Source organism: Rhipicephalus microplus, chromosome 6 (assembly GCF_043290135.1).
Source record: "Rhipicephalus microplus isolate Deutch F79 chromosome 6, USDA_Rmic, whole genome shotgun sequence".
Classification (NCBI taxonomy): domain Eukaryota; kingdom Metazoa; phylum Arthropoda; class Arachnida; order Ixodida; family Ixodidae; genus Rhipicephalus; species Rhipicephalus microplus.
In genome coordinates this window covers 118,299,190-118,320,641 of record NC_134705.1, presented here as the reverse complement: position 1 = coordinate 118,320,641, position 21,452 = coordinate 118,299,190, and the positions used below count along the sequence as shown (strand labels likewise).

The 21,452-nt window shown below is 44.3% G+C and overlaps 1 protein-coding gene across 1 annotated transcript; it reads left to right on the top strand.

Annotated features, from left to right (window-relative positions):
* Nucleotides 1-962: 962 nt before the first annotated feature.
* LOC142766003 (uncharacterized) lies at nt 963-13,973 on the top strand. The gene is made up of 6 exons (XM_075867814.1): nt 963-1,514; nt 3,714-3,796; nt 6,134-6,398; nt 10,703-10,916; nt 11,935-12,109; nt 13,845-13,973. Exons 1-6 carry the CDS (start codon nt 1,481-1,483, stop codon nt 13,971-13,973), a joined length of 900 nt encoding a protein of 299 aa, XP_075723929.1. The 5' UTR covers nt 963-1,480.
* Nucleotides 13,974-21,452: the final 7,479 nt, after the last annotated feature.

Below are 21,452 nucleotides of genomic sequence, written 5' to 3'. Positions count from 1 at the left end.
AAGACTATTAAGTGAAGAGGTCCTGCCACACATTCTAGGCATGGTCAAAAAGCGCCACCAATCGGCAGTTGAGGCTCCCGAGAACACGCGAGCCAAATGATATTGCGCAGTATGTGGCCTGGAGTTGCGATAAGTTCTCAAATACAGCTAAAAAATTCTTTCTCTTTTCTCGAGAAAAGACGCTACAGGCTTGAGAATAGCTGCATCACAAGCCCTTTTCCCGCAATTGGTTGGCTTGTGCATGACGCGCACAGGAGTTACTGGGGCTGCTGCGAGAGGTCATGGCCTGTCAGCGCGTACCCGCGTGATCACACTGAAAAGCCGTGAGTTTGAAGACACAAAACAGACAGAAAAAGGGCTCAATGTCAAGAGGCGCACGAGATACACTCTTCCCCAGTTCCATCTTTTCCTGATAATCTCCCAGTGCTGTCTTCAGGACGAGAGAGGAGGGAATGTAACTGCAGCGTGTGACAAATATTTGTAACTCCGCTCGTACTGGACGAAATCTAAAAACATTTGGGGCACTCAATCTAGGAGGTGATAAGCTTCTTTATTGTACAAACTCTATGGCTGCTCAAAAAACTGCTGCAGGGCCCCTTTTCTAAGCGTTTATTGACGTTGGTTTTGAAAACATGTCGGATTCCACGTTTTTGCTTTGTTTGATGCGTGCTACTAGCCGATGTAATATTCCGAAATGTTGATTGACTCCGAAGTTTATAAATTCATCATCTACGCACTGCACAAATTTGTGGTTTATTGCTAATACGCTACGACTTTTACGAACTGTAGGCTATCTCGAAAAGAGAGATCCCATCGTTACGATACCCATATTGGTGTTCCACTGTGTCTATAGATTGTCATTCACGGCAACTTCTACTCTTTTACAGCCCAAAGGCAAGTGCAGCATCCTTCTCTTATTTTTGGTTTTTCGCCATTAAGCAGGTTTTTTTATTTGAAGAACCGGGGAGGGGGATAAAGTTGTTTTCCAATGCTACAACGTGGTAGTGGGGTGATGGTACAGAAGATGATCAATAAATTTTATAAGATAAGTGTCAACCTGTGAAATTATCATGATGATGGGCTGGTACAGTACGCACGGATTGAAAAGCGACATCATTTTTGTTTGTATGAGAATTGTTATGAGTAATCACTCGAAATCACCACTTCGGGTCGGTGTAAGTCTTTCTAGTGAAGGTAACGTTGGTTGCGCTGATAGCGCACGAAGTGTGCTTGTACAGTTTCAGCACGAGAGGCATGTAATATTCTGTGGACATGGTTTTAGGTGAATTTCCCTTACACTAATGTAAAAAAATGTTCCTCAATTGAAAAATATTGAGTTTGGGAGCATGTACTTATATTATAGACTACATTTCCCCCACTATCATCGAGTACGTCGGATTATGCCATTCTTTTTCGCAGAGACCATCGGCGATATTGGTTTGCCGTTTGCTGTGTTTTGCTTCTCATCCTGCTCCTCGGGATGGTGCTTCTGTCCTCTTCCGACAGCTCGACTGGTGAGCAAGCCATTGTCTTCTTTACAAAGTGGTGCCGATTGTTATTTTCAGGCTCAACACGATGCTCCCGAGACTAGTTTTGTTTGACTAATTCGCGAGGAGAAACTTTCTGGCTACATTTGCAGTAGGTCGGGTTTTCAACCTGGCATTTAAAAATTTGCAGCTGTTTGTTGTGGAGGGCACCCCTAAGAGACCTTACAAATGTAGCGCTTGATTGTGTACCACTACGTTTCTAATTGGAAAGAAATTATATCGAAAGAACAGGCGCATTCCCGCCATCGCTGTAGTGTTCCGTATAAAAACCGGATTGATAACATGGCCTCACACGTCGTAGTTTCTATGCATGAGTAAAAACACACGACAAGATGTCTGCGAATACTGCTCAAGCAGATATGAAACGCGCTGGGAGCTTCTGTGAAGTAATTTGTCCTTGGAAAAAAAACTGCAAAGGGTGTACGGAGAACACGCGCTGTTGGCAGACAATGCGCACCATGACCGAGCAGTTATAGTCGGTTGCGTATCTTAAGATACGCGTGGTACACTAACCTTCATAAAGTCATGTTGGGAGATACGGTGGCAGTAGGGTATGACTATAGTGCATTTTATAGTTCGGCTGTGTGACGGCGACTGCAGAAGCACCGAACAATGCAGCAGTCGTACCTTCCTTGCAACCTATATCCCACTACCTGCTGAAGGTAGGCAGCAGAGTCGACATGCTGGTCGCGTTTTCTGCACCTGAGTGTCTTCAGGATCTAAGTGGCTGAGTAAATAGGAAAAAACAAATAATGGGCTAACGTCTGTAGGGCAGCGTGAAGGAAGCCCCACCATCTGTGGGGCTTCCTTCACGCTGCCCTACAAAGAGTTTTACACAATGCACGCGCAATGTGATCGGTTCTATAACTTGTCTTGAGGTCGAACGCATATTGGACAGACTGGCAGGTGCTTAAAGGAAAGTCTCAAGAACGCTATCAGAACGCCCAACAGATCCTTTAGGGTTACATTGCTGTGCTTGTAGCTGCGTTATACGCCTCGAAGGTATGATAGTTTGGAGCCTCTCATCAGACAAGATCACTATAATCGGTTGCAACTTTAGAACAGCACTTCCTCCTCAAAGGCCGATGCACCGAAGCCTGCTCCATTGAGCATGTTCTACAGACTTGCGTCATGGGACGGACGGTTGTTGTTACCACCTGCAGAGAATGTTGCAGAGAGCAAGAGTGGGGCTATTCCCTTAGTCGCTGAGGTGGTCGGCTTCCGCGCTTTTGTCGTCTTGACTTGCCCGACTTTTTAAGTGGTATAGATTAGGCAAGAAAGCGGTAAACATAGAAAAACAGGAAGAAGCCACTACCACTGACCGAGAAAGAAAACCAGTTTCTCGATCTGTAGTTAGATAAGTAAGCGTTTGTAATGAATGGATGAAAATAGCAAGAAATTGTTGAACAGTTTTTTTATTTTCGTGTATATGCTGTATGCTTCATGAAGTGCGTCAAATAATCAGCTGGTAGCGCTAGTGTGTGTTCCCAATCCGTTCCCGTCTTGCGCCCTTATAAATGCGAGTGCATCTTTAAGTTGGGCTATGCCAGGCGATCACGGTGTCCGTGCGCCGGAAGGTGTTATCTCTCCGCTCTCATTGCTTTCCCATAGCAACAACTGCGGACGTGTCCACTTATCTTCACCCCTAGAAACCAAAGAATGTGATGCGAGAGAGTGTAGGAGGGCGTAGGTGCAGTGCTTCGCCACTCCTTCTCTCACCGTTTGCTCTCTCACTTGCCTGCGCCCCACTGTCCCGTGCGGTCGCGCCTTACTCTATACCGTTCGCTGGCTGGGTGCCTCTCAAGAACATCCGGAAACGCGTGAACACGCCACTCAGAAACACCAACGCCGAGCCGAGAATGCTGGCGCCCAACTTTCCCGCCCACTAGTTCCTCTCTCTCGACGGATGGCTGGCTGGGTCTCTCTCAAGACGATGGCAGAAGTCGGTGAAGATAATGACGCTAATGCTGCACTCTCTTGGCGCAAGAAATGCGTTCGTATTTCCTCACGATTCCTTTCGAACAGGTAGGGTCATTTTTTTTTCGTTTCAACGTTTTATACTTCGCGTGGGTGAGTCCTTTTTCTCTAGATTTTCGTTTCATTGAAGACACTAGGAATTGGTATGGCGACTGTCTAACTCCCTTTGCTCTTTATTTTTTGCTTAAGAAACGACCGACGATAACGGCGGAGAGAACGATGACAAGTCTCACTACGCGGTAGATCCATCTGGCGGCGGAAAAACCCCTCCTGTGAGTAACAGTCACCCTTGCGTTGGTCGCAAGCTTAACTAGTAAAAAACTACTGGTGGTAACAATGAAGAAAGCGTATAGCCGAGTAGCCTCGTTGTTTATATTTTTATTCTTTTTTGATTTATCTCCGTTTTTTATTTTTTGCTTGTTTATTGTATTTATTTCTGTTGTATCTATTTTTTACGTCAGGTGGTTTACCTGTCTGTTTTTGTTGGCTTTCTGTCTTTCGTGCCCTCTCTGTTTCTTCATATTTCTCTCTCCTTTCTTCATGTCGTGTTTCCTTTATCTATCTTCCTCTCTTTTATTTACTTCTATTTCTTCTGCTTGTTTTTATGTTGAGCTTTACTTTGTCCTCTTCTTTTTTCCCTCTTCGTTCCCCTCACATCTAAAGGGTACAGCCACATCAATCCATCCATCCATCGGTTTAGAGCGCGAGAACAGAGCGACAACAAAGAGACAAGAAGGACACGAGTACTCGTGTCCCTCTTGTCTCTTTGTTGTCGTTCTGTTCTCGTGCTATAACTATCATCATGTCATAACAACTAGCCCAATCTGCCACGCTTCAACTCAGCAACGTTGGCGTGGGAGCGCGAGCTCCCCACTAGCGCATGTCGCCTCGACAAGCAGACGCTTTTAACCCTGTAATATCCTTGATCAATTTTGCCTTCAGGAAAATTGCGAGAAAACGCTGAACGTTTTCATTCTTCTTGTGCAGTGCATTTTAGAAAATATATGAGTGGAATTTAGTTTGAGGCATAAATATAATTAGCATAAATTGAAATAGTTGCTACTGTATTATATGTAAGTGACTGTACCTTTTTCATAACACGTGAAATTTGCAATAGCTGCTTATTGTGACACCTATGGTAGCTTTTAGTAGCTTTATTGAGGTATTTAATCAATGTATAAAACATGATACAATTGGCATTATAAGGCCTAATAGGTAATGCTCCTTGTTAGCAAGCTTGTTTAAACTCTTTGCTACTTTTCCCAACGCTGATGATTCTCTAGAAAATTGGTTTTATGATTGCGGTGTCGTCGACATCAATGGCACGTCTTCTCAGTTTGAAATTATTCCTGTCTAATCACCGTTAGGCTCATCGCATCGAAATTAACGCAGTAACTGAATGGCAGTTGCATTGTTTTCTGCCAATGATAATGACATTAAAAAATGCAACTATCACTCAGCTTATCGTTGTAGTCGTGCGCAATTCTGCCGTTTTTTTTTTTACGGGCAGGAGCAAACAGAAAATCCAGAAACGACAGGCAGGCTGCCCCTGGCAGGAGAGAAAAGAAAGAGCCGCAGTTGGGGCGTGACAACCAAGCCTCGCTTTCTAGTGCATCTACAATGATATAAGCTTGCACAAATAATGAGCACTGCGCTCAAAGTGCGCACGCCTGCACCCCTCCAAAAAACAAAAAAAAACACGGGGCACTACCAGCGCGTCAGAATCGGGTGCTGTATAAACATACTGAACAATAGGGTAAGTGCTGATGAAAACATAATATCACCCAAACACAAGAACGCTCTCACACTTCAACTCACTCACACGCCCCCACACTGACTGTGGAAGACGCTGTATGGCCAGACACCCGTGTCCCATTAATAATGAAGACCTAGGGCTACCTTTCTGGGGCAAGGTAGCACTTGACTATATCGGCTCTAGCGAGTACATTCTTGCTAGATGGAGGATGCTTACACGCAGAACACGACACTATACAGTTTCATCTACCCGCTAGGATGACGAGTGAAAGCCTGCACAGGATTTCTGATTGTTCTGCGAGGTCGAGCGCGTTCATCGCTCATGTTTCGGCAAACGCTATCGAGGACACTGATCACAAGAAAAAAATCGCCGAAAGGGCACAAGGTAATGAGAAGCACATGAGATCATAAACTGCCAAATAATACAAAGGGATGCACCATGATAAACGCGATGACGCAGCGCGACATCTTGAAGCAAGGGGAAAATTTCATATACAGATCCCCTTAGACGGCATCCACAGGAATGTGTGCATGAATATTGTTTACCGTGCGCACACGCCATGGATATGTGCTTACAAGGTTTGGTGCCAGTTGGCACCATGCATTTCCTGCTTTGTTTCAGCTGTAGCTTCCTCGAGCGTTTATGGTGTGCTATAGATGGGCTCTGCACACACGGCGCAAGCGCGTACGAGTAAATGCGTCAGTATGCACCACAATATACGCCCATCCGCGAGCAGTGTTTGAGGCACTGTAGATGAATTTTTGAGTCATCTCTGTCTCTCTGACCGAGCGCGAGATGTGGGGACTTCGGCACTCGAAACTACATAAATGACTCGAAGCTTCACGGCGTGCAGAGCCGTGGTGGTTCTACAAAGGTTGATCCATCGACGACGACTTCTGGAGGAGGCCACAAGCCTGGCGGGAAGACGACTTCTGGGGGAGGTCACAAGCCTGGCGAGAAGACGACCTCTGGGCATGCTCCAACCCATGGTGGAAAGACCATAAGACCCGGACCTATCGTGAGAAATCCAGGCACACCGGAGCCCGGTCACCATACCAGTGTTGCCCCCAGAGGACCGACCCATAAACCTACGAATACTACTCCACCTCCAGTCATCGGTTTGTATCTGTCCGGACATTGTACAGCAAGCAAGGTTTTCTGACGCTGTGGGGACGAGTATACAAAGTAGCATAAACTTGTCCTCGAAAAAACAATGATACATTCTTTAGACTGTCTAAAACATATTTAAATAATCTATAGTCTGTCTAAATCAACTTTTGTAAGGACAGATGCAAAAAAAAGTGGGGACCCGAGAACTTTTTCATAACAAGATGTAAAAGGGCGCTTTTTATGTACCTATGTTTTTGCGTCTTTATGTCTTATACCGCCGAAGAAATATCAAAGCATCCTCCTGTAGCATTTTGAGGCAAATGAACTACGTAATCGCTGGTAGATGATGGGCTCTGGTGTTATGCGCATTGTAGTTTCTGTAAACACTTGTTCCCGAGCTTCCTGTCCCTCTCTTGCCTCCCATTCTCCATTCAGGTGTAGTGTAAAAACTTGAAGATATTCTCGTGAGTCTTCCCGTATCTCTCGCATTTCATATTTCTCTATTTTGCTTGCACTGTATATAACTGATGCCATGAACAACATATAATTTTATCCTTAAGAACAAGCCTATTTTCTAATGTTCAAGGGCCCTCCACCACCCCGCGTTGAAAGACGAGGGGGTGGTTTTCTCCTTTCTTTCGCTATTGTTCACACAAACAATGCATCCTCCTCACCCCTTACTTCTTAAAAGCAAGTGAACAATGTCAGCAATATGCGCTATAGCCTATCAAGTTTTAAAGCTTCAACCTCTTTTCTCCTCTTTATCCCTTCCCCAGTGCAGGGTAGCAAACCGGATGTGCGTCTGGTTAACCTCCCTGCCTTTCCTTGTATCTTTATCTCTCTCTCTCTCTCTCGGCTAGGTGCTGTTAACACCGCTTGCGCAGTTTTAAACAAACCAAATGAAGTGTTAATCGATCCATCTATCGCGCACGATATTCGTGCGAGAAAAGAAAGAACAGATGAACGACTGCTTAGCGAAATAGTGTAGGAGACAAATGACACTTTATATTTCACGTATATGAACCAATCGAGAGCATGTACGCTATAAACGTCACGGGAACTGCTGTCTGCGTCACAGAAGTGCACAAGAAGGATAATAAATATCAGGAGAGAATAATGCACTTGCTTATTTTTTGTATTTTGGCAGCCGGGTTAGTGGTCCTATAACGGAACCCTCAACACTGCTTCAACTAGCTATAGAATAGATTTGCTACAGGCACTCGTGAATTCACCTTGCCTCGTGAATTCACTGCTGTAAAATGTTTTAGAATGCGCCCCCAACAAGCGGAGTTAGAGTTATCGCATGCTGCAATTGCATTCTCTCTTCTCTCGCCCCAATGAAAGCGCTGGAAGCTAAGCAGGGAGGGATGGCATGGAGAAAGCAGGCATGTCGCGCGCGCCTCACGACTATGAGCACTTTTTTCTTTTTCTTTCTTTCAATACGCGGCTCCTCAGTGGGATGGCAGGCGTGTGTGTGAACAAGTCGCGGCCTCCCGCGGCGATCTCTGTAACGACTGAGCGCGCCATGTTTAATTCAGCCAATTGCTCAACCAACGGCTGTGACGCGTGAATAATGAGCATCTTCCGTCATTTGTCAAGAGAAGAGAAAGCAATTCTTTGAATTTGAGAATTCAAAAGGAGTTCCAGATTGCGTGCTCCGCTATATTACGCTGGCGTGTATTCTGGTAGACTTGATGCCTTCAGGTATTAGAGAAAGATTATTGGTGAGCTGCCAGTTTGTGATATGATTACTTGCTACGTGACACCCACTGGCTGAAAAAGTGTGTTCTACCCTCAACGTCGTGGCTACTAGTGGCACTGGAATTTTTTAGAGTTGAATGTACCTATATGCCCCATGAGGTGGACGGGGTATGCCTGCCGCTGTAGCTCAGGTGGTAGAGTGTTACAAATTACTTGCCAGCGCAAGGAATTTTTCCTTCTGCTTTTCTTTCTGCCGGTTTAGATTACATTTACTAGATGTAACATTCCGCATACTATATTTAAACTTTTGTCTATTAGTTCTTGCTAATATTGAGTCTGACAGACACGATTCGTAAAATTTCCCCTTCTGTCCTTTAACACGAAAAGGTTTACTTCAAACACGGGTCTGTGTGTTCACGGAGGTTGATGTTGCTGAGATATCTCTGACATGTTGGCAAGCCGCTTTCGCTAGGAATACGTCAAATGTTGGGACCAGCAGACTTTTGCTCTCACGAGATGTTTTATCATGAGACATTTTTGTGGTCCACAGTCCTTCATTGTTGCGCTTAATGGTAATATGGCCCCCACTTTCAATCATAGTACTATTTTGTTTCGGTGCGCATTTGCACATTTCAGCTAATAGAACTTTCAGAATTGTTCTTGCCCCGCCGCGGTGGTCTAGTGGCTAAAGTACTCGGCAGCTGACCCGCAGGTCGCGGGTTCGAATCCCAGCTGCGGCGGCTGCGTTTCCGATGGAGGCGGAAACGTTGTAGGCCCGCGCGCTCAGATTTGGGTGCACGTTAAAGAACCCCAGGTAGTCGAAATTTCCGGAGCCCTCCACTACGGCGTCTCTCATAATCATATGGTGGTTTTAGGACGTTAAACCCCAAATATCAAATTGTTCTTGTAGAAGTAGGGACACGAATTTTGGTGCATTGTTTTAAATGAGAAGCCCAGTGTCGCAAACTCTAAAAAGAGTACCGTTACACTTAACAATACACACACACATACATACATACATACATACATACATACATACATACATACATACATACATACATACATACATACATACATACATACATACATACATACATATAAAAACTTTAATAGAACAATGTATTGAATATATTCTGACTACTGTTAACCTAAACTATTGATTTCGATTTTGGTAAGGATGCGGTGGCTTTGAACTGACATGTTAACAGAAGTCTGACGTCATTAAAATACTGCAACTCACCACACACTAGCAATAGTTGTCATGTTGCTGTCAGTCACAGGTGCCTCACCTAAGCAACGATGAGTTAATTGCCATCCGGAGACCCTGACAGCAATTTAGGCGATTCGGGCGTCATGCAGGGCGCAGACTTCGAAGCCTAGTTAACTGTCCTTACTTGTGATAATGTACGTTGAGATAGGGCATGGTTGCAGATGTTTGCAGAAGAAACCTTTGGAGTAAATGTTTGATACGTGTTGTCCCTCTCAGTTGTGCGGAGGAGAGTGTTGATAGTGCACACAATGGAAATAAAACTGCCCGTCTTGGGATAGCTCCAAACCATGTTAGTACTTGTTTAATGTGATGTCTGATGGTCCACGCATCTTGTAAACCGGAGGGTATTTCCGTTGAAGTGAGCTAAAGTTGCACGTAGTTGAAGCCTTTGAGCTTCCAAAGACGGGCACGGACATACATGTTCCCCAAAGCCGTCAGTGCACTAGATGGTATCGCCAGAACGTTCTCATGCATGTCAAAGCATGTCAGTACTCTTCTATTGCGATGTCCCATGGTCCGCGCATCTTGTCAACTGTGAGGGCATTTTCGGTGAAGTAAGCTAAAGTTGCATGCTGTTCAAGTCTTTGATCTTCCAAAGAGGGGCACTAACATCCGTGTTCCCCAAAGCCGTCAGTGCACTAGACGGTATCGGCCGTAAAACGCTTGCTTGCTTGCTTCTATATATGCATGGGCGAATGCTACACGAAGACACAGATGTAGGTTGGCTAATCGGCCAGGTGTAGGGAGGCCAGCTGTCACAATATTTGAGGTGGTAACGTTATGTGGAATGTACGAATAGAACAGAGGTCAGCGGTATAAACTTTTTTACCAGTGATTTCTGCGCTGAAATCAGTTCTTTTGTCCCTGCACGTATTTCGTTCAAAAATGTGCAAGAAATTTGCTCCAGATATTGTTGACAAGATTTACTGGGCATGGAGCTCCTAAAAAAAAAAAACTGTAGGAACGTGGTTAACAGGGCTCATTCATATGAATGTATTGTCGTCACAGCGTGAAAAACAAACAAAACCGCAAACCTGATGAAACACAGCAACTCGAGCAACCGCTCACTTTCAATTGAAGCGTTAGTTTTACAAAGAGGCACTTATGAAGAAATACCCGAAATCACGTAGAGCACGTGCAAGAAATTTTTTCACACTATGCCTACAATGAATCGCCTAAATTTCTACACATAACTAAGCCTCGCCCTCGCATGTTTGCCAGAAACGCACTCGCCGTTCAACGGAAATGGAAGACCAAAATGTGTAATGTGAACGAAATTGCATAAAAATACATATTGGTGCCTGCAGAAGTGAGTGACTCCTATTTTGCCATCTTGTGCAGCGACAAAGATGCCCCTCGTGTGCACAGTGAGCAGCGTGGGCAGCGCACAAATCCTGCTGCCTCAGTTGCATGTGTGCTCTTACGTCTTCTTCACGCACGTCATGTCGAGGAACAAACGCCTGTACGCCTCGGACGGCAGTGGGGCATTTCAGGACTTCGCTCGCGCCATAGAAGCGTCTGGTGGCTACACTGGTGGAATCTCCTTTGACATGCGGTAAGTGAGCATAGGACGTTCGGAAAATACCTTTTGAACCCCCCAAAAGTACCATCGACAGCATGAAGACAAAGTATTCATGATTAAAAAGAAGCAGGACAGCGGATAAAGCTATATGGACGTACACTCAGACATATAATAACGCTGTTTGTCTGCGCTCGCTTGTTTCTGTATGATAGTCCATCGTTTTTTGCACTGTTATATTTTTTGATCATAGAAAACCAACTGGCCTGATTTAATGCACTCGACATGTAATTCAAAACAAAATTTTTCTTTAAAGTGTTTCGGTTCTGACGTGATCGCGCATGGTGATCTATATGACAAGAACACCTGTAGATTATATCGCCAAATGTAGTTCGTCACGTACCATGGCGTCATGCGATGATGTTATTGCTTGATGTGGTTCTTTGGTCAAACGTAGGCTCATCACGGAGGCAGTGCGAGAAGCTGCCCGGCGAGGTGCAGGTAGCTTACTTGGCCATCGATCCAAGAGGCAATGCAAAACGCCGATGAGCACCGAAAGCCTTCGGAGGAGAAAGGGGCAGGATAAAATGGTTTTCCTCCTCTAGTATTTTCAGGCGTATGTATGAGGAACATTGAGTCTTTCTTAACATGGCTCTCGTACGACTGTTATATGTCACAATGACACAATATAGGCTACTTTTTTTTATTCGTTATCAAAATCAAAAGTTGGTGCGACGCAAAATGTTCGATAAAGACTAGCGGTGCCTTGAACATTTCATTCGATGCCGGAATCAACCGCAGTAGCTTTACAGAGAAAAACATACAGGCACACACCAACTTTTCATGCATGAGAAATGGCTTAGGCCTTCTTTTTAGGCGGCCATAAGTACGAAAGTTGTTAAATAGGCGCGGCGTTTTGAGTAGTGCAGTTATGCTTCAGGAGCACAATGAGCTGCACTCTGTATGGTGATAAGCCACAGTAAGTCGATTTATAGTTTGCAAGTTTTCATATGCATATAAAGTGGAAATTCAAGCGGAACCTCTTTGTGCCCAGGTACGGCATCAACGAAAAAACTGGGGCAGCCTTACTGCCTACTGCCTTGGAGGAGGCCCGCACTGAACTGCTCGAACTGTACAAGAGCAACATCAAACACTACGGCATCCTCAATTGCATCACAATGCCAGGTCTTATGAGCTATCTCGTGGCGGTTATGCCCAGCACGTTTTCGGTGAGAAGTATAGTCATGCCTGTCGACACGCACAAGGACAATCGTTTCTTACTTGTTTCCGCTGTTTTTGCCAGCTTTTCTGATATTTATTTTCCTGTGTGTGCAGTGTACCAAATCACTAGTGGTAATTAACAATACTTGTGCCTAATTGGCTATGGTAAAATCTATCTTATTGTAGCAAGTGGCAATATATTATTCTTATTTCATCAAAAGCATATTCTTGAGTTTTCAAAGAAGAAACACCTTAAAGTGTCGTCATTATTATTTTCATAATAATTCTTCGCCTATCCTAGGTCTACTGCAGGCTGAACGCCTCTGCCAACGATCTCTAATTTACTATATGTAGAGCAAACTACATACATTTACACCAGCGAATTTATCAATTCACCTCTTTGAACAGGGTAATGAATGATAAAAACACACTCACTGCCAGAACGAGCCTTTATACGCTGTTTTGTCCGAGTCCATTGCGGTGGATTAGCGATTACGGCACTAGGCTGCAGACAGGATGGTCGTGAGGTCGATCCCAGTCGCAGTGGTCTTGTTTCGATGAAAGCAAAATGCTACAGGCCTGTAGGCGTGTATTCAAGTGTACATTACATAATCATAGGTAGCCAATACTTCTGGAGCCATTTAATACGGTGCCTTTATTATTCATATCCTTGTTTTGGTATTCACTACTTCAAGACCTATAAAACATGGCGTCTAAAAACTTGTACAGTGGAACAAGCAAAACGAATGATGCCTAGTTTTGAAATCTTTCACGAGGTTTCATTACAGTTCTAATTCACGAATCGTGGTACGCTGTTCTTTTAAACTGAACACGGCGTATACTGAAAGGCCTCTGAATTCCTTCGGGTGTTTTTCAATTGTTGATTACTTGCTCAGCGCGAGTAAATAGGAGCTAAAATTTGTAGTATAGTGGTGCCACCGTAAAAAAACAACTTCTTGAAAGAATTTCCTTTTCAAATAAACGAGACGTGCAACTTGCACCAGCTCATATATGAAGCCATTTAAAGTTCTTCAAATGAAAACAGAGAAGCAGGGTAATTGAATAATTTACTTATCAGCAGCCTTTCTACCACAGTGGATTATGAAACTCAAATTCAACTCAGAATAAGGCACTTTGTCTCTTATGCAAGAAAACACCACGAACAATGAGGTGCTTGCATTATGGCAATGTAATGAAGAAGAAGTAGATCGGTGCAAGGACAGCAACATCGAGTGCGCAACAGAGGCTAAAGTGCTACTGCACTGTGCACAGTACTGCAAACTATAGCTCAACAGATCTAGTGAAATGAATCATTTTATTACAGTAACGCTATAATTACAAGATTTACCACCCGTAAAAAATAATGTCGTTAGGATTTCAAGTATGTATACTTGTGTACTGCTGCGTCAGTTCATTTACCATAATCCACACTGCCATGAACTACAAAAATGAGCTATTTTTATTAGGAAACACTGTAGTCAAATCTAAAAAGCTTCGGTTGCTACCTACGGCAACTTGATTTTTCTTCCTCCGCAATCCTTTCCCAATTACAGTTCAACAGTTAAAGCATCCATATACTTTGGCATAAACGTCTCTTGCCCTCTCTTTCTTGTGATTTGGTTAGGTGGCATTGACATTCACAGTTTATGATGTCGCATAACTTACTGCTTTCGTCGCAACGTCCAAGCCAGAGCTGGACATGGAAATGACTCGTGCGCCGTGCGTCTTTTTTTACATGTGCAGAAAATGAGATCGCTGCAGAGAGGCGACCCGAATAGTGTGATTGTCCTGGCCTTTGGCGCATTCCAAGTCAACGTCTCTTCTGACTGGACAATGCATTATCGGCGGTACTTCCAGGAACTTGGAAAGTGAGGACATCACGCACGTTTGTTTAGAGGTGTTCGATTTGCAGAATTACGTTCCGCAAAACGATGTGCTATAGTTTTTCAGTGTACAGTCAAAAGTCCTAATAACGAAATTATCGCCCTTCGCAAGTCGTTTTGTTAATGAAATTGGTCATTCCGTAGAATCAAGACGGAAACTTTTTTTGTCCTTCTAAATGCAGAACTTTAATCAACCGTCATTGTTTAAAGCTATGAAGCAGCGGACCCGACAAGAACAAACCCATACAAATCACACCACATCCAACCCGCCTGTAGTGATTCATTTACGCTGATATACTTAAGACATCAGGAAGCAGGCGCAGGGAAGCCCTAGCTACCGACGCTAGCTTGCTTTATTCATGAGTTTTAATTCTTTTTGGCCGAGCGCTATCGACCAATGCTATTTCTTATTAGCTGAGTGCTTCCACACACGCCTACTGCAGCCGTTAAATTAGTACAAACTTCAATGTCCTCCCCTTTCGTCTTGTTACAATTAACACGTATCATATATGCTTATTCAAACACTGCACACTTCTGTGTACCTGCTTCCATGAAAGTTGTGCAGATTTACCCAAGCAGTCACTTGTTTCTTTTTTTCAGTGACGAATTTTATTGAGGAACAGGAGTTTAGTACACGGAGGGGTGGCTGGCAGGTCACTGAGAGCATGATCACTCAATGTGCCACTACAACGCGGCATGCTTTGGGAAAGCAGATGGGGGCGGGGGGGGGGGGTGATGAGTAAAATATACCATGGGATGAAAACTTTCAAAGCCCCGGCATTCTTTGCAGGACAGCAGAAAAGTACGCATATATTTGGCCAGTCAGATGTTAGCCATTATTTCAATGCACAGATATGTAGTACAATTGTCGAATGACGCACACAGCTTAAGCATCGGCGTACTCTTCCTAGCCGTCATCCTCGCTACCGTACAAATGGCGCATATACGGCCAGCCTCAGCGGCGTCGAACTACACCTGGTTGCTACCATTGCCTCCGCACTCCTATAGGCTGAAACAAAAACTTAAGAAAAGTGAAATGAATGTGGCGTTTCAAGTCGTCCCTCTCGCTCCGTGCCTACTACGCTTTTTAGGCGAGAGCAGTTCACTTGGTTGATCTCCTCTACTCTCGGTGGCGTGAAAGTGCTCTAGCTCGCTCTGCCACTGTGTGACGGCGGTAGAGCGAGGGTGGTCTGAACGAGTACATATACTCCGGTTGGAGCCCCAAAATATGCTGACACTCTGGCAAACGCGTTTATGAGTGATCCTGTCCTCTCAACAAAAATCGCCGTACAATTGTAACTTACCGACATCGAAAAGCGAACGCGGCGTCAGGGCCCATTCCGCAAGCAAGGATCGAAATCGGCCTGCTTCGGAAACGCAGGTCAGGTGGATGCAGGTCAGTCACGTAAAGCCCTGACAGTCTGCCGATATGCCAGGATGCGGAAAAATCAAGGGATGCTTTTGCGAGTAGATGGATCGAGAAAGTTGCAAACAGACCATCAGGGTAGTGAGGTCACCGTAGCCTCTAGCATTATGTGGTGCGTACGAACTCTATTGATCTGCAGTCCGGTGTTCCCTTCATGTACACGGCGTGCAGCATGGTCAAAGTAAAAGCATTACAGTGGCAAGGATGCCCAGACGTTTTTAATGCGCCAACGTTACAGCGTTGACTCGGAGAAAAACCGGTCTCTCTTTAAATTAAGAAGAATTCACTTTCGAGGCTGTTTCAAGAAAGCACTTCGTTTAGGTGGGTTTGCTGACCACATTTTTTCACTAATGCTTACGTATGAGACCTTAAAATCCCACGGATATTTATCGGGGAATGACATTTTCTGGGTTTGATGAAAAACTGTAAATTAAGCTTGGTTATATCTAGTTCTAGCTTTAAATCCGGTAAGACTTCTCTTTGGAGTTTAATTGAGCTTGGAAGTTCACCCATGTTTAGAGTCTCAACCATGCTCTTTCTTTTTTTGCCTTCCATGTCTATACATGGTCGTCCTTTATGAAAGGGAACACGCGAACGCGTGGCCGGCACTCTGCGGAGGCTGCCTACAGCACCATCAACCGACAAGTGAAGAAAGCACGTTCGCTTTTAACGTCCTCTATTGCCAAGCAATGTAACGAGTCATGGCCAGTAGACAAGCGCTGCTAGATTACGTTCCCTTCCTCCGCGCGTGGTGAGTGATATCGGGCGATTACTGCTGCTTGCGCCGTAGCCGAGCACAGCGTTTGATATTTGATACGATGGCAGTGGACTACGCTAGGCGTGAGCAGAGAGCACGTGCAATCTCGCAGCGCTTGTCTACCCGCCATCACTCGCTATAATTATGTTTAGGGGCGAAACAGAGAAGTTTATTGCAAACTGGTAACAACATTTCAGGTGAGTACAACCGTCTGGTGTAACAAAATCACTTGAAAAAACTACTTTTGGTGGCACCCGTTCGTCCCTCGTGGCCGTAGTAGTAGTGTGTAACAAGTTTTAATTTTGACCTCCAAGGTGGTGCCGGTGAGAAATTTCTTCTGTGCGTTGTTTAACAATAAAAGATAGTGCTCAATGTACATGCCAATGGCTGCTAAGGGGGAATGAGAGACAGGAGAATCCGGCTTTTAGTTAACGCGCACGCTGCGAATTTTTTATTGTTCAACAACGCATAGAAGACACGAAAGGTTTGCAACGTTATACTCGCTAGGCGTAACCTGCTAGGTTTCAGAAAGGTTTAACGAGCGTCGGGCCACAGTGCCATGAATACAGTGAACTAGTATATACCATTAACTTGAGGTGGTTAAAGGTGGGAAGTAGACACGAAGCGCAAGCCGTGAGAAAGTGTGCGTGTGCCTCCTCTCGTTGAGTCCTTGGAATGTCCGCTGGATGGCGGTGCTTCTATATGAGGAATATATGATGAAAAGATGCGAAATTGTTGTACTTGGAGTGTTGAATAGGTGGACGAATGGACACAGAGACAGATGGAGGATGGACGCACGGATGTCTACACGGACGAATGGACGCATGGACGAGCGCAGGCGCGGATGCATGGAAGAAAGCAGTGACGGACGCACAGATGAACGTGCGGGCGCATGAACAGACGCACGCACGGACGGGTGGATGGACGCACGGGCGGCCACACAGACGCACGCATACATGGACGGAAGCAAGAACGAACAAACGGACGGATGCTTCGTCCCACTATCCATCATTCTCTCCGTGGATATGCTGTTATTTTTTTCCAACAGATGGCGCTGAAAAGGAACGTGTTTTCTTTTGCTGTCGGTATATTGTGCTGTAGGCAGCCACTGCAAAGCGCAGGCCACGCGTTCGCGTGTTCTCTTTCATAAAAAACGACAGTGTACAACTGTTTGTCTTACCAAAAAAAAAAGAATTATTTAGACAGCGAATTTTTTTAAGCAGTGTTCTTCAGCAGCGATTTGAATTCAATCAAAGAATAATAAGAAATTCCGCATGATTCAGTTTGAGCTTATTGATTTAAGTTCGCTTTTTTTATGTTAGCGATGAGCTGTTGATTCTCTTGAACTTACTGCTGTTCGCAGGACTGGTAGAGGCATCCTACGCCGAGGTTTTTCCGCATGTTACTTATGTCATCCGGAAATAGATGTAGTGAAAAGCTGTCTGTACGTAGGACCCCTTATTCTTTCATTAATTGATCATCATGTACGAAACTTCAAGTCAACGCTGTGCCATGCCTTCTTACAGCGCCTGATCTTCTCATTTATTTCAGAAAAAGTAGCAGCAAAAGGCGAAATCTTCCAGGGTAGAAAAGCTGTGATTGCTCTGTGACGTTTGACAATGAATTGAGTGCCGCCAAAAGCATAAATACTACTGTGCACGTAATTAGGAAACGTGCAAGAAGCAGCAATTTACAGGTGTAGCAGATTAAGTGTACTGTTAAGAAGGCAAATGTGGCGTACTGGTATTTCAACAACATATCTAAAACGTTTTGACTACCCCAGACAAAGAGCCTACAATGAATTTAGGAGCATTACGCATAGCTGTCAGTGTACCGGTAAACAATCAACTTATTACGGAAAAAAGTTTGATTTTGTTTTTTCTTAGGGTACACTAAAATACATCATGCAAAATTTTAGAATTACCTCGGGCAGAGAACCGTCATAAAACTGTGGTGCATTAAGCATAACTCCTCTTAACTAAAACAGCATTCCAGTAAACACTAAACTTATGAGACCACAAAGTTTGATTCCGGTTTTGTATTTTTTTCTTCTCATTTCTGTTACAAAGCTGGAAAGAACGGAATGTGCTTAAATGAGGAGCATGACGAATTGTTATTATTCATTGGTTATTCAGATCTTACTTTTCTGTATTGTAGTTAGAGGAAACTCAGTGTGCTCAGTGCATGTTTTCGATGTGTCGATAGCGGCGTTCTTTGTTCATCTCGTAATCTGTCAAACACGCTCTCTCTCTCTCTCTCTCTCACACACACACACGCACACGCGCACGCGAACGCACACACACACACACACGCACACGAACACAAACAAACAAACAAACAAACCAACCAACAAACAAACTCAAGCGTTCCTTTCGAGAGCACTTTTAGGTTGACAAATATGCTGTTATTTCTTTCTGCTTTCCTACCATCGCAATGACAAACAGCTACGACGTGGATATCCTGATCGCGGTTACCAGTGAAGAGGGTCAGATAGGAGACAAGGTCTGCTACGCCGCACCGACGAGCGTCTGGAACACTACAAACTCCAACTTCTCCTCTATCGTGAGTACCCGCAAAATTTTCCTTGCCGCCCATGAATAACAACAAAAAACCCTACGTTTAGCATGTAATCTGTCCTACAGAGTCGTATTACGCCTGTTTATTCGGTGAATAATCGCCAAGAATAAATAGTACCTACGGCACACGCACTATCCAGCGCACTTTGAAGATCGCAATGTGCACTTTCAGGATGGGGTATTCATGATCTTTTTTGGTTTTTATTTTTTGAGCGAAGACGAGCAAACGCACACTGGTAGGCGAAACTAGACAAGTGGCAATGGTTTTCCTTCAAGCGCACAATGGTCTATGTGATGAAACACGCAATGCCTCAAACGGTAGATCGAAGAGGCCACGTTTTTCGGCCTCTGCCTATGATTGTCGCTATATTTGTGCTTGAACACTTTAGTAGCTCTGACTTTTTATAAGTTTTTATGTTGCTAGTTTTATTGAGGGGAAAGTAGGCTGGGCTCACCATGTTTCCATATTGCCACCATTGATGAATGAGCCAATGTGGCTCATACTCGTTTTGGGGCCGTGAAGAAGAAGAGAACATTTTGGTTGCTCTGGTTTAGGTGAACTCCTGACTGTAGGTCTTGTTTTGCTCGTGACATTACTGATGGAGGTGCTGGGTAGACCTGAATAAGAGCAACCAAAATGTTCTCTTCTTCTTCGTGGACCCAAAAAGAGTATGAGCCACAGGGGCTCGTTCATCAATGGTGGCAATATGTTCTTATACAAAGTTCAGTACAGCGGAAAAAAAATATTTGAGAACAACAATCCTGGCACTCGAATATCTTTTGGTATTCGTGGATAATACGGTTCCCAGGTGATCGCCAATCATTCTTCTTTTGTGCGAGTACCTTCCTTACACACATTCTAACGAGTTTTGCCGCCAACGCGGGTTCCAGTTCGAAGGGTACTGTCAGCTTGGACATTATCGCCTTCGCAGGAGAGGCATTCCAAGCTGCTCCTCGACTCGCAGCATTACCCGAAAAGCAGTCTGTACGTGGGCGTTTCGTTCGAGATGGGGGTCAATCTGTACCAGCTGTCGCATAATGATACTGCAATAGAGGATGCTCCATTTGCTCCGTGCGATCAGTACACGCAAGTCGGATATGAGCAGGTAGGTGTAAAGAGCCTGCTTGACACGGTCGAGCCGCTGATGGCATATGAAAGCGCTGTAATAGTAAAGCGATCCCCACATATGTTATAGTTTGACCAGTTCGCATGACGTATGCTCAGTCATATATCGCTATGATATAGAACGCAGCAGTGTAAACTGGCCCGGTTTAGTGGAGTCCCTTTTCGAGGCTTTCACGTAGCGTGTGAGCAGGACCAGGCCTGCTTTAGGAGGAGGCACTTTCGTGAAATTGAAAGGGTTGAGTTGTGCCCGTATAGTTTATTGAAGTAGGGAGCAAGTGTACCAATACTATGCCGTGGAAATCTTGCCATACATAAAATGAATATCGGAATTTGCACGTTTCGATACTGTCTGTTATGTTCTCAGTACAGTGAAGCCACTCTGTATAAATGCCAGCGTAGTATTTGTCGTGCAGTGAAGATTGATAATGGCGCTATCTATCGGCTACGCTGAAATAGCTCAGCGAAATTTCGTAATGCCAAGCAACTTCCCCAAAAAAGAACCGCCATCGTGAGCCCGCTCGCATCGAGATGCCACACCGAAAATTAACACCCACTTCAGAAAAAGAAAACTTCTGCCGACAGACAAAAACATTTTTCGACGCCGCACCGTGTTGAATTTCGCACAGGACAAGGTTGTTCTTTTTTTTCAATGCGAAATTCTTTGCGATTTTTTTTGAAGCTTAGTGCTGAAATTGAGTAGGCGACGTCTGTTCATTCATATAATAATGTAGAGCTTGATTGACAAGAAGCAAAACTAATTATTGCCAACAACGTGGACATAAATGTCGAATAAAAGCGCATCATGGGCTCCTCCTTAGACAGCGTAGGCACTTTGTTTCTTGTTATCATCATGTTTTGACACGCTGAATTTTCCGCAGCCCTATGCGTTTTTTTTTTCGCTTGAACGATGTTGCACAGAACGCCAAAAAAGTTGCGCGTTTCCGATTGGCGTTAAACGCATCGTCACTGCCTAAATTGGCGTTGGCTAATGCCACAGAAACAGTGATTAGATATCCCTGTACCTGTACACGCAGGTCTGCGATCCACACGTGAGACTGAAAACTCTTAACAACGTCGTTGAATCGGGAGTCATCTCTAACTATGTCTTTTTCTACGACAGCTGGGACACCATAAAAAAGAAGGTGAGTCTGCGAACACATGCAGACGTTTTTGGATCATGCGCTGATGGGATATTTTTTTATGCTGCGTAATTTAGATATTTCAAGATGAATATTACTAAGTCAGTAATATGGTGACTTTGTTTTTTGAGATATTTTTGGAAAACTGAAATGTATACATGCCGCTAAGAAGATGAAAGAGCAAATTCGAAAAAAATTGGTTATCTGAATGTTCACTAATAATTCCAACTGTTTAAAATAACACCGGAAAATCATTGTGTCAAAAAAGATTCTGCTTTTTTAACGCTATGTTCGCATTTAGAAGAGTTTCAAGTATGCCACAAAAGATTGCGATAATTTTTTCGCAACGCAAACCACCTTTTTGGACAGTAGTGGCTCTAATGCAATAGTCTCCGGTGACATGGCAGCTGCGGATGCGGCTCATAAACTTTGAAAAATTACAGG

What these genes read in the sequence shown, in the direction of transcription:
- LOC142766003 (XM_075867814.1), top strand. Translation starts at nt 1,481, where the DNA reads ATGGTGCTTCTGTCCTCTTCCGACAGCTCGACTG. An exon ending in GCGGCGGAAAAACCCCTCCT is followed by an intron (nt 3,797 to 6,133) that starts GTGAGTAACAGT and finishes CACGGCGTGCAG; the next exon opens with AGCCGTGGTGGTTCTACAAA. An exon ending in TACTCCACCTCCAGTCATCG is followed by an intron (nt 6,399 to 10,702) that starts GTTTGTATCTGT and finishes CATCTTGTGCAG; the next exon opens with CGACAAAGATGCCCCTCGTG.